We start from the raw sequence: 13,951 nt of genomic DNA, 5'->3' as shown, positions 1-13,951 counted from the left end.
TATTCAGTATTACTATTTTACAGGTGGGGACACTGAGACTCAGTTCACTTGCTAAGATTACATGGCTAGTAAATACTGGAACTAAAACTCAAACCCAGGTTTTCTAACCTCAGAGCCTGAGGTCTTTCCATTATTCTAAATTGCATCTGTTGTAGTTGTCACTAGAATACACTTAGAATTCTCATTTCTTTTTATGTACTGGCCCTTTATACCAGTACTAATTTATATGACTCCTCTCTCCTGCACCTAAGGGAAAACACCTGTTTGATTCATTTATAGTACCGAATTTTTTAAAAATATCCTATTTTGTAAAATTTTGTTTATTTTACACATCACCTTAGTGTGAAAATAAATTTAAAAAATTAATTTTTATCATTCCCTGGTGTGTACTCTTTCTGACTTATACCTCTTTCTGGAGTGTTTATCTTGTGTAATAATTCTTTGTTTTAAAGTGAGAAAGATCAGTCTAAAGAAAAGGAGAAGAAAGTGAAAAAAACAATACCTTCCTGGGCCACCCTTTCTGCCAGCCAGCTAGCCAGGGCCCAGAAACAAACACCGATGGCTTCCTCCCCACGTCCCAAGATGGATGCAATCCTAACTGAGGCCATTAAGGCAAGTTTTTATTTCAAGCAGTTCATCTTACATTTATTCTGTTCATCTTTTGCTTATTTGAAAATGATGTACTCGTGTCTGGACATCAGAAATCTTGCTCTGCTTCCTAAAAGAGATTTAAATTGAAGAAAGCTATTTTGAAGTTATGTTTTTATAATAACACATTTGGTGAGCACATTTGGTTAAGTTTTTTAAAAATTCAAATTTACTGTAGCAAGTGTTTTAAACTCATCTTTAGATTCTTTTTTACTCAGTTATTGGTTAGGTATGGTTTTTAACATGTTAATTTGTTTAACAAATATTTGAGAACTAACTTCTCTGTCAAGCAGCCCTACTAGTAATACAGCATAGAATAAGACAAGTGGGATCTTTATCCTTAAGAAATCTAATTGGGACTCAGGGTTAACTGAACAGCATTGAGAATTTTTACTTAAAAATATATATACTATATTTAGGTCCATTTTCAAAGCTGAGTGTCTAGTATCAGTAATTATTATCTTTCACAGCTAAACTATAAGAAACCCCTTCAGAAATCATGGCTTGCTTCATTACCTAGCCATTCCAAACTACTTGAAAAATTATTGTCCTCATATAGCTTTATGGCTCTGCTATAATCCATTGACTGTCATTAGCTTACATCATCAGGTATAGTTTTCTTATTTCAATTTTTAAGGTTACCTTCCAATCTGACCTTGCTTTTTTGTACATAGATTTTTCTGATTAATTTTGCTTTGTTTATTTTACATGACTAGATAAGAGGAGTTAAAGTAGAAGCTGTCAACTCCCTTATTTTGGGGACTCTATAGGATCTGGGTTGGAACTGGGGAGAGTGGTATACAGACCAGTTTAACCAAGGGTGGTGTACATAGGAAGGAGCAGCCTGATTGATGATCAAGGAATTAGAAGACAGGCACTGACACATGAACTAGAAAAGGGTTTGCCATCAGACCTCTCTCCCTGTAGTCTTGCAAGAATGCCCTCAACTCAGTAAAAAATTTTCTGGTCTAGATAGCTTGGCTGTAGTGAGATCTCTTTTGTGTAGCCTTTCTTCAAGTATTCACCTTGTGACCATTCAGCCTAGGTTAGAGGACCAGGGTTACATTAAGGATGGAGAGGAACCAAAATTTTTAAACAGTAAAAAACAGAAAAATTAAAATAGTATAATTAGGTCTAAAGAATAGTTTGAGTATGATTGTGCGTGTTTGTGTCTGTGTGTGTGTGTATATACAAAATGTGTGTTCCATGTAGTGTAACAAATCATGATTTCCGAACACTGATAGCATTTTCTGAGTCAAACAGGAATACTGTTGTCCACTTCCATTTCATTGTCAGTTTGGTGGCACAAGGGATTGTTTTAGCTTGAGAGAGTTCTTTTCTACTTGATTTTCTTGGCTTTGTGTCTTCTCACAAGACCTGGAGTGAACTTAAATAGGTTGTAGTAGGTGAGACACATTTATATGAAGTAGGTGACCCATAATAATACAGCTTGTTTTGTATTGTAGTCTTTTCTGGCCCACCTATCTGTGAGTTATTTTTCTGCATTGTCAAAGTACATGACATAATATTCAATCAAGTCTTCATCTTGTGAGACTAAGTGCTACATTCAGTTTATAGACAATGGCAACACAGAATTGGTAGATTTGCCCGTTAGATAAATAACAGCTCCTACTAAATAACAAATGCTGCTTAACTGTGCTCCACATGTAAAGTGTCTGAAAAAAATTTGCAATCATTGTGACATAATGACCTACTCCTACTTAACTTCATGGGCATTAGTTAGGTGGAATATAGATAAGTAGGATGGAAATAGAAAAGGGCACTTTAAATTACAATTAAATGCCTTCCTTGTGACCCAAAACTCCCATAAGACTTTGTCCTAAGTAAACCCGGTTTTATGCCATTTATTCAGATTATCTTTGCTTAAATTCTCCATTGACAGTCACACAAAGACTGCAGAAAAATAATGGTCCTGATGTGCCAGAGCTCATTCCATAAAATGGGCCAGCTCTGTGGTCCTACAGGTGGTAGAAACATTCTGCTTTCCCCATTTTCAGTGTTAATCATCTGTCTTCTAAATATAGAATCAAAGTAAAATGGAAAGAGGTTCTTCATTAACACACAAAATGTTGCTCACATGTATCTTCTCTTTGGCTGTTTTGAACAATTTTATAAGTATTACTTCAGAAATAGTGTAACTCTGTATTTCTCCGTAGCCATGAAGAAGTTACCTGAAATATCATTCATTCTTCCCAGCCTGATGAAATGGATTTTATCATCCATTATCAAGTTCACTTCAAAAATAATTTATTTTGAAAACATGTCAGATTCTCTGTCTAATGAAAAATAGTTTAATGTGTAAAGTTTTGATAAATCTGTTTTCTAGGCATGCTTCCAGAAGAGTGGTGCATCAGTGGTTGCTATTCGAAAATATATCATCCATAAGTACCCTTCTCTGGAGCTGGAGAGAAGGGGCTACCTCCTTAAACAAGCACTGAAAAGAGAATTAAGTAGAGGTGTCATCAAACAGGTATTAAACAGTTACTGGTAATAAGATCATTTCAACATGTATTTGCTCTAAGTCCATATTTAGTAACATTTAGGTCTTTGTGTCTTTTTGTTCAAAATAAGTTAATAGTGAAATGCTTAAGCCTAACCTGGTTTATTATCTGAGACTAGGTTTCAAAATCACTGGTGCCAATTACCTTTAATGAGTTAATTTTTCTAGAAAGCAGGAGCAGCAGGGTAGTGTAATTTTTTTCTAGCTGCTTATACCCTTAATTGGATTTTTTGGGGGGTTGCTTGTGCTTGAGATCATGTAGTGCTGAAGATGAGAAGTAGGGTTTAAGGAATCCTGTTTTTGCTTCTTAGTTTTAAAGCCTGACTCAGGTGACTAGACTTACCATTTTAAATTGTCTTTGAAATGGGTTCACCTTAATAGTATCTAAAACCATTTAGATACTATTTAGAAACTAGAGCATCAGAGAAGCTTGAGTAAATTGCAACTAGTACTAAAATCAATTACTGATTTCAGTTAAAAATCTCTGTTACTTTGCATAGTACATCAAAACATTGCTTAGAATCATAAAAATCTAAAGTTAGAATGGACTTTACCTAAACCCTCTTCAGAGGTCAAGAGGGATGATGTAACCACCAAGGTCCCGTCATAATGGCAGAGATGATTCTGAGGATGTAGGCCACTGTATTCCCAGGATGCTGTTGCTTTTCTTCTGTACCTTTCTGCATGGTTTGATTCATACAGAATTCTGTGCCACTCAGGCATTTAAAACTCTTGCTTAGAAACTTTCATCAAGAACTTAATTCCATAAGTACATACATCAAGTGGCTTCTGTGTGCCAGGTGCTTGGGAGTCCATCAGTGAGTAAAACAGAGATTCCTGTTATGTGGAGCTTACATTCTAGCTTTCTCAAAATGTTATAAAAACTAATATTTAAATGGCTTTCAAAATAATCATAGATTAAAGGGTATTATCTAACCAATATAATTAGAACCAAAGACCTGTCCTATATCATAGTGTGTATCAGCACAGTTTATGGGCTGGCTTCATGTTTTCTTTATGAAAATACAGTTTGTGACCTATTCTTGCTTCATGACTCTCAGTCTGATCCTTAAGCAATTTATAGATTAAAAGCATTTTAGCTTGATTGTTGCATTCATAGCAGTGTAGGTAAAGTTTAAAGTATTGTCTGTTGGTCTGTTTTGAACAATTTAAAAGTATTGTTGCTGAGAGGTGTGGAGAACTCAGGTTCATGTGAATCAACTTTAAAGTTTCTGTGAAAGTACTTTGTAAACTGTAGACTTACATGGTAAGATTTACACATACCACTTCCCCATATGCAGTAATCATCTGTAATGACAAACTGGGAAGCACTGTGGCCTGAGATAACTGAATTTAAACTTTTGCCAAGGACCTACTCTCCTTTCAAGATAGAGGTGTTCTCATTTTCCTCAAGAGATTGTGTCCCTTCCCTTCCTTCCATGGGGCTTTTTTTTTTTTTAAGTTGTAGTAGACTGTTGAACCTGTTATCACATCGTCCCCAATTTTGTAGATGTGGAAGCAAAAGCTTAGAGAGTTTATGGGGCTATCCAGTTATTGAATAGTGAGATGGTACTGTAAGTAGGAGCCAGGTCTTTTGATTCATCTGTTGTTCTGTTTCCTTTGAAGAGTTCAACAGCAGTACATTAGTTCTTGCATTGCCATACCCTGTAATTCACTTAATCTAGTACAACATTATAAATAAGAAAACCAGAATAATTTAAAATAAAAATATTGGTCATTGCAACTCAAATTAATTTACTTTAGGTAAAGGGAAAAGGTGCTTCTGGGAGTTTTGTTGTGGTCCAAAAATCAAGAAAAACACCTCAGAAATCCAGAAACAGAAAGGTAAGTCTATACCTCAGTTTGATTGAGCACTGTAATGGCTCTGCTACTAATAGCAATGTTTTTTGAGTGTTCACTGTGTGCCAGGCATTATACAAAGTGCAGCCTTTCTGCTAAGGTCTTGGGAGGTTATGTAAGTAATTTGCTCATTATCCCCCAGCTAGTGAGTTGAATAGACACTGCAAATCCAAGCACCCCAGCCCCAGAGCCCATGCACTTAGCTGCCCTATATTGAATTACCTTCCGCTTTATAAATTGTACTGCTTTTTATGAAGTATCTTTCAAACCAAAAAAGGCATTAAGTAAGTTTTTACTTAATATTAGACTCCAAAACTATACCCAGAGCCAGTTTTTCTTCTCTTTTTTTTATAAATACATTCCCCCTCTCACCCAAGACATGTAATTTCATTTATGGAAAGAATTGTACAACAATAAAGTGGAATATCTAGTACTTCCTCTGTCAGTAATTAAAATCATGAATATTTCTCTATGTCCTTATTTTTACAACTCTGAAAACTTGTATTTCTTTTTTTTTTATTTTAATTTTTTATTCAGGTATTATTGATATACACTCTTATGAAGGTTTCACATGAAAAAACAATGTGGTTACTGCATTTACCCATATTATCAAGTCCCCACCCATACCCCAATGCAGTCACTGTCCACCAGTGTAGTATGAAGACTTGTATTTCTTAATAAAACTGTCGGACACATTTCAAAAACAACTTTTTGTGTGATGCTTTTTGGCACTGCATGATCCTTGTCATTCTTTATTATTGAAGGCTAAGAATTAAGACCTTTAAATAAAATCTACTGTTTTTTATATTTATGTGTATTTTTAACTCTCAATCTGAAATTTTTATCTCAAAGAAACTGACACACAAAAGACATTGCTCCACTGTGGTATTAGGATTTGTTTGAATATGGGAAAAAGTTTTCTGTTGGCTAATTGATTTGTCAGTCAACTTAGGAAATCCCTTGAGTTGAATATAGAAACGTTTGATCAGAGCTCTGTATCATGTAATGATGATTTTTGACACTATATTTCAGAACAGGAGCTCTGCAGTGGATCCAGAACCCCAAGTAAAATTGGAGGATATCCTCCCACTGGCCTTTACTCGCCTTTGTGAACCTAAAGAAGCTTCCTACAGTCTCATCAGGAAATACGTGTCTCAGTATTACCCTAAACTTAGAGTGGACATCAGGTAGGAATCATTGGCTTAGACTTTAAAGCATAGATATCTCTGTTATTCTTTTAGCCCCTTTTTCATGAGAAAGAAAGATTAATTATTCAAGAAGAGTTACTTTTTAACTAAGCTAGGAATAAACCTTTTCTGGTTTAATTTTTTTGTCCCAATATGTTCTCTTCATATTCTCTAACTAGTTTCTTTTTGAAACCCAGACCACATGTTAACTTTTATTAAGACTCTGATAGAGTAATTCTTTTAATAATGTCAGTTGCAAGAATATCCATTGTTAAAACTCTTAGGTACTCTCATCTTTCATTACTTAAAATATTTTTTATTGTGGTAAAATACACACAAATTTACTATCTTTTTAAGTGTACAGTTCAGTGGTATTAAATATATTCATAAAGTTCTACCATCCATCTCCAGAATTCTTTTCATTCCCCCATATACATTAAGTAGTAACTCCCCATTCCCTCTTTTCCCCCACCCAGCCCTGGCAGCCACCATTCTACTTTCTGTTTCTATGAATCTGATGCTCTAAGTAACTCACATTAGTGGAATCTTACAAGATGTAGCTGCCTTTTTGTGACCTCAGGGTTCATTCACATGGTCACTTGTCAGAATTTCCTTCCTTTTTAAGGCTAAATAATACTCCTTTGTATATATATATATATAATACATTTTGCTTATCTTTTCATCTGTCAGTGGATACTTATATTGCTTTCATTAGCTTTTGTGAATAGTGCTATCAACATTGGTGTACTGATACCTCTGTGAGACCTGCTTTCAGTTCTTTGGGTGTATACCCAGAAGTGGAATTGCTGGCTGATAAAATAATTCTATTCTTAAGTTTTTGAGGATCCACCATACTGTTTTCCACCGTGACCACACTATTTTACATTTCCATAAACAGTGCATAAGGGTTCTAATTTCTCCATACCCTCGCCAACACTTGTTACTTTCTGTTTTTTTGATAGTAGCCATTCCTAATAGTTGCAAGATGGTTAGTACTCATAATTTTTTATTTAGAGTTTTAACTGAGAACTCAGGCTTCTGATTCACTTAATGCCACATAGAAGTAGCATAATCATAATTGAAACATATAATGTAAAATTCAGAGAATTGTGATAATTCATTTATAAAAAACTGCCACTGAAAAACATCTAGGCTGATCATTTAGATGTCAGATGTGTTTGTGGACTCATGCAGACAAAATTTGCTTAAATTTGTAATTCACGGAGTTTGTGTTTTGAGGGTGTTTGTGTGAGATCTTTGTTACAGTGACTTTTGGAAAAGTGTGTTTAATCCAGAGTCCTTTCTGCAGACGATTTCTATATTGAATGCACATTGTCCTGATACAGTACTGACTTGCGTTACTGAGGCATAAAATGACAATTGTGGAGGTAATTTCTGAAAGCCAGGATTTTTATCACTGTTTTTCACTTCTGTTTACCCCAAGCCTAGCGCACCATAGATGCTCAATAAATATTAGTTGAATAAATTAATATGGGCACTTCACCTGGCCGTTCCATTTAACGAACATAATGTCCTACAGCATGTGAGTTGAGACATGAATAGCTGCTCCCATATCCTGGAGGCTGTGGAGCACTGAGGTTAAGAGCACTGACTTTGGAACTAGACTCTTCAGGTTTAAATCCTGATTCTGTCATTTTCTAGCTTTGTATCCCTGAAAATCTCTGTCTCAGTTCCCTCATTGATAAACAGTGTATAACTCGAGTTGTTTGGAGGCTTAAATCTCTTAGTACATGTTAAGCTCTTAGAACAGGGCCTAGCACATAGTAAATGATCAAAAATGTTAGTAGTATTAGCCTCAGTTCCAACATAATTCTCATGGTATGAGTGAGCACTACACCATGCTAAACATAATTCTAATGTTTAAAGACTATTTTTTATGTAACATGCAAGACACTTCCTTAGTTTGATAATGATTTATTGCAACCCTAGGGAAAAAATTGGTATGTTGGGTTTACATAGACTTTGGGCTGGCTTCACAGTGCCTTGAGAAACTTTCAAGGTTAACTCTGTCACATAGCATGAGAAATCAGATTTTGCTATCTAATCTTTGTGTATGGTGTAACTTCATTATACTGTGTTTCTAACAGGCTGATGTAATAACTCTCTTAGTTAGATTCCTGCCACTTAGAACCTTGCTGCTATCCTATCTGCTGCATTTTGCTCTCCATCTTTTACGTTCAGTTCTCTCTGCACATGGCTTTCATTTTCATCTGTCAGTGCAGACCTACTCTCTCCACAAGTTGAAAAACATGGCCACCAACAATCACCTATTATTCTGTTTTCTAATTATCCTGGACTAATGTTTTTTAAAAACTTGTTATAATAATAAAAGAGTCCCTGGAATTTGTATAGGGCTTTATAAAACACGTTTGTTTACATTGTTTTCCATAATTCTCAAAATAGATTTAAAAATATATATTCCTACCTCAAATTTGCTGATAAAAATTCTTACTCAGGGTTATCTGGCTGTTCACTAGGGAAATCAGACCTGTATCTTTCAGTTATATGCCTCTTGCTTTCCCACTGTTCAGAGTTGTTTTACATTGGAAAGTGCAAGCACAGCATGGTAAGAATGCAGAATCTGGAGTCAGAACAAGTTGGTGACCTGATTCTCAAATCGTCTAGCTGTGTAACCTTGGAGAAATGACTGAATTTTTCTGTCACTTAACATTTTCCCCTTTGGTGAAGTGTGAGTAACAATAGTACCTATTTCTTGGGGTCATTATGTTAATCTTGTTTATTCCATACATGTAAAGCATTTAGAACAACACTTGGCATCATAATGTAAAATGGTGTGATATATACTGTAGAATTTTTCAGGAAAGGTAGCTTTGCCTGGGAGTTAGCAATAAGTTAAAGAAATGAGCCTTGATTAGGTCTAGAAGAATGTAGAATTTGGATGGAATGATAAATGAGGAAGGTATTCTGAAAAGAGCCGCATGAGAACATTACAGAGGCAGGAGTTCGCATTCACTGGGAATTGAAGAAAGCCTGGGTCTGGCTGGGTCTAGGCTAATGCGGGATGGGGCCATGTTATGGAGGGCTTTGAAGCTGGATTGAGGCATTAAGACCTGACACCTGGTCAGCTGAGTAGCAGAGGGGCTCTTTGTAGGTGTATTGATCCAGTAGTGGTGTGCACTATGAAAAACAGCACAGTGCCCAGAGGGGAGAGGGCGTGGTGGCTTTGCTGTAACGTTATGGCAGTGATTAGAGAAATGGGACCAATCTGAGAACCCATCTAACTTATGGAGCAACTAATAGAAAAATTGTTTGACAGTTAAGTTACTCCTTCAGTTGTGTTCCCAAACCTCTGTGCATGTACTTCAACCCTGACCTTGTCATTCTCTACCATAATTATTATGTATTCAACATCTCTTAAACTCCTTGAGTTTAGTGACCAGATCTACATGTTTATTCCTACATAATCATAGTAAATACTTAGTGAATGTTTGTGGGAAGAATGACTTTGAGTGTGTGCAGTGGGGGAGTGGAGGGTGTTATGATGTAAGCCATTCATCCTGAATGGAATAGCACTGGCTTAGAAGTATTTTCTTTGGGAATTTTATTTTAAATTGAGAGTTTCTTTGTGTGACTGTCAGGGATTCATTCACAGGTTTGATAGCATAGTAAGTAGTCTTCAGCATCCTATTAGAACATTGACGCTACTCTTCCTCCCCGAACATAAGGATGATGTAATTAATAACAGTGGTGTTCACTCAGCCTGTGATGCTTAGTGGTTAATAAAAGCTCCAAAGTTTCTTCTCCAGAGAAAAATACCAAAGCTCAGTGAAGCACATCAAATGATGATAGTTTGGCTCTCATTATTCTGTCCCTCAGTGGCTGCCCCACTGTTCTTTTTTCTGTCTACCTAGCAGCTAACCAGTTGCAAGAGTCTCATGATATTCTCCTCATTGAGTGCTATTCTTTGAATTGTTGAGAGGCATCAGAACACATCACCAGACTTATAGATTATGGCTAACCCTCTTTCAGATGTATTGTTGGCATGGATGTTTAGCTTTCTATTTGACTCTGTCTCGTTTAATACTATAGTCTTAAATCCTAAGTCAGCTTGAGTGTCTCACTGAACCTGAGGTTCCCCACCCACCATGTAGACCGCTGCCCCTTGACAAAAGAGCTCTTGCTTCAATACCTTATCTTTTTAATGATACTCAGTTTTTTCTTAGTTGCCATTTGGTTTTGAAGACCTGTTTTTTTTTTTTCTTAACTGTAACCCTCTTAAGACAGATACTATGATAAGAATAGCTCATTTTCTTTCTCAGGGAATTATATTTTATTAGGCTGACTTTAGATAACTGGTTTGCAAAAAGTGACTGTTGTGTTTTGTTAATGTGTTATATACTTTAAAAACATCTGAAAATTTTGCCTCAGAGAATTCCAGAGTTGGATGGGACTTTGATTACAGTTTGGTTGCTCTTATGATGTGATGATGATAAATGATAGGATTTCGGAGCTACCCTGACAATTTGGAAATTGGCTCTGTATGGTACATGATTGTGTATGTCCAGCTAATGACTTAGCTGCTTTGCTTGAAGAAAAAAGAATGCCACTTGTGAAGGGTGCCAATAATTTATTTATTGTCCATTTTAACAAGTGACTACATATAATAGGGATCAGAACTTTAGTTCAGGGACTAGCCCTGGATCAATTTTTTCAAAACTTTCTTCATTGGTATATTTATCGCTATTTTTTGTTTTCTCTGCAGGCCTCAGCTGTTGAAGAATGCTCTGCAAAGAGCAGTAGAGAGAGGCCAGTTAGAACAAATAACTGGCAAAGGTGCCTCTGGGACATTCCAGGTTAGAGGCCAAAAAGGCTTGGTTGTAAAAAAGTGGTTCTCAAAAGTTTTGATTATCCTCTACAAATGTATTGAAGGCCTCAAGAGCTTTTGTTTACATGGGTTTTACCTATCAGTATTCACCATATTAGAAATAAAAGCTTTTTACATTTTATATATTTATTGATTCATTTAAAAAATAAGAGACCCCCAGTACATGTTAACATAAATAACATCTTTTATGAAAAATAACTCTGTTTTCCAAAACAAAAAAAATTTAATGAGAAGAAAAGTAGTTTGTAACATTTTTCCAAAAGTCTTTAATATGTAGCTTAATAGAAGATAATGTATCTGTTTCAGTATATTTTAGGTTATGTTTATGAAGAAAATCCAGTTTAAAACAGATACAGTTTAGAAAAAGGTAGAGTATTTTAAGATAATGTTCAAGTAGTTTTGAATATCATTAGTCTTTGATATTATGCCAAAATTCAAAAAATAAGTTATAATAGCTTTATTGAGTTATGACATATACCCTAAGATATACTTGTTTAAGTTAACAATTTATAATTCAGTCGTCTTTAGTAAATTTACAGTTGTACAACCATCAACACAATCCAGTTTTAGAATATTTCCATCACCCAAAAAGATCCCCTGTGCTCATTTGTAATCACTCGCATTCCTATCCCCAGTCAACCTTATTAATCTACTTTCTCTGTATAGATATGCCTTTTCTGCATATCTCATAGAGATAGAATCATACAATATGTGATCTTTTGTGTCTGGCTTCTTTCACTTAGCATAGTATGTTTTGAGTTGTATTCATGTACAGCATGAATCAGTACTTTGATTTCCCTTTTTTTTGCTAAGTAGTATTCTTTTATATGGATCTAACATTTTTCTTAATCCATTTACAAGTTGAACATTTGGGCTATTTCTACTTTTTAGCTATTATGGTTAATGTTGCCAATCAAATTTACATCCAAATCTTGGGCAGATAATATGTTCTTATTTCACATGGGCATATAACTATCAGTGTGGATTGCTGGATTATATGATGAATTTATGTTTTAAGAAACTGCCTAAGTGGCTGCATCATTTTACATTCCCACCAGCAACTATAAGGATTCCAGTCTCCATTGCTTTGCCAATACTTGTTGTTATCTCTTTTTATTATGGCCATATTGGTAATAGATGCAAAGTGGGATCTCATTTTGGTTTTGGTTCACATTTCCTACTGACTACTGTTGTTGAACATCTCACATGTTTAATGGACATGTATTTATCTATTTTGGTAAAATGTCTATTCAAGCCATTTGCCTATTTAGAAAATTAGGTTGTCTTACTAAATTATAAGAGTTAGATAACAACTGTATATATATGATTTGCAAATATTTTCTCCTAATCTGTGGCCTGTGCTTTCACTTTCTTTTCTTTTCAATGAAAGTGTTAAATTTTAATGAAGTGCATTTTATCAATTTTTTTAATTGCTTGTGCTTTTGGTATCGTATCTAATAAATCAGTGTAGGTCTGAGATCCATTTTGAGTTTTCTTTCATGGTAAGAGATTAATGGCATAAATTCATGTTTTTGCATGTGGATATCCAGTTGTTTATTGAAGACTGTCCTTTTCCTCACTGAATTGCTTTGGCATCTTTATCAAAAAGCAATTGACCATTAAATGTAAGGGCTTATTTCTTGACTGTCAGTTCCATTACATGATTCTATGTGTGAATCCTTAATGCCAGGATCACACTGTCTTGATGACTGTAGCTTTGCAGTAAATTTTGAAATTGGGAAATACAAGTGTTCTTTTTCTTTTTCAAAATTGTTTTGACTCTTCTGAGTTGTGTGCATTTCTATATGAATTTCAGTCTCCATTTGTCAATTTTTAAAATGCCAGATAGGATTTTGGTGGAGATTGCATTGAACCTATAAATCAATTTGAGAAGAATCACTATCTTTACAATATTAAGTTTTCCAATCCATGCACACTGTCTCCTCTTTTTTTTTAGACCATTAACTTCTCTGAACAGAACACTGTAGTTTTCAGTGTACATGTCTTACATTTCTTTTGTTAAATTTGTTCCCAAGTATTCTTTTTCTATCATGAATTGAATTTTCTTACTTCGTTTTCACATTATTCATCGCTAGCCCATGGAATTATAATTGATTTGTCTATTGAGCTTTATATCCTCTGACTTTGCTGTTTTAGTAGTTTTTTGTGGGTTCCTTAGGACTTTGCTGTTCCTTAGGATGTGCTAGGATTTTCTGCATACAAGATCATGTCATCTACAAATAAAGACCATTTCAGTTTTTCCTTTCCAATCTGGATATCTTTTTTTTTTCTTGACTGCTAGTACTGGATAGAACCTCCAGTATAGTGATGAGAGCTGACGTCCTTATCTTGTTCCCCATTTTAAAGAGAACACATTCAGTCTTTCACCATTAAGTTAGCTGTAGATTTTTCGTAGATGCCTATTATGAGGATGAGAAAGTTCTATTCTATTACTAGTTTGTTGGGAGTATTTACTATGAATGGCTGTTGGATTTATCGAATGCCTTTTTGTCTTCTGTTAAGATCATGTGGTTTTTCTCCTTTATTCTGTTAAAAATGGTGTATTACATTAATTGATTTTGTGGTAATTCCTTAAAGCTTAGTTAGCTTTGTGGAATCTGAAACCGTATCTGTGAACTTTTTTGTACTCTCTTACCTTAAAATCCTTTGGCCTGTCTTGAACTTTGAGTGAATCTTTTAACCATGCATACTTTTGTAAAGTGGTCATTTGGAAAATAGTGGTTCACCGAATTATGCAGATTTTTTAAATGTTGCCACATTTCAAACAGTTAAAAAAATCACATTCATTAATATCACCTACCATCTCTTCAGAACAATATTTAAGTACTGGGAAATTATCAAGCTCAT

The 13,951-nt window shown here is 35.0% G+C and overlaps 1 protein-coding gene across 7 annotated transcripts in view; it reads left to right on the top strand.

Moving 5' to 3' along the window:
• HP1BP3 (heterochromatin protein 1 binding protein 3) overlaps positions 1-13,951 on the top strand; it is a 30,207-nt gene that overhangs the window by 9,816 nt on the left and 6,440 nt on the right. For all 7 annotated transcript variants that reach the window (XM_036999768.2, XM_036999766.2, XM_036999767.2 and 4 more), the window contains 5 exons: positions 453-612; positions 2,996-3,139; positions 4,934-5,014; positions 6,062-6,216; positions 10,961-11,051. In XM_036999768.2, the coding sequence (XP_036855663.1) occupies positions 453-612; positions 2,996-3,139; positions 4,934-5,014; positions 6,062-6,216; positions 10,961-11,051 (631 nt within the window). The remainder of the gene's footprint in view (positions 1-452; positions 613-2,995; positions 3,140-4,933; positions 5,015-6,061; positions 6,217-10,960; positions 11,052-13,951) is intronic.

The sequence above is a fragment of the Manis javanica genome, chromosome 4, assembly GCF_040802235.1.
Source record: "Manis javanica isolate MJ-LG chromosome 4, MJ_LKY, whole genome shotgun sequence".
Lineage (NCBI taxonomy): Eukaryota > Metazoa > Chordata > Mammalia > Pholidota > Manidae > Manis > Manis javanica.
The sequence above is the reverse complement of the archived record's forward strand: the minus strand, read 5'-3'. Positions and strand labels throughout refer to the sequence as shown.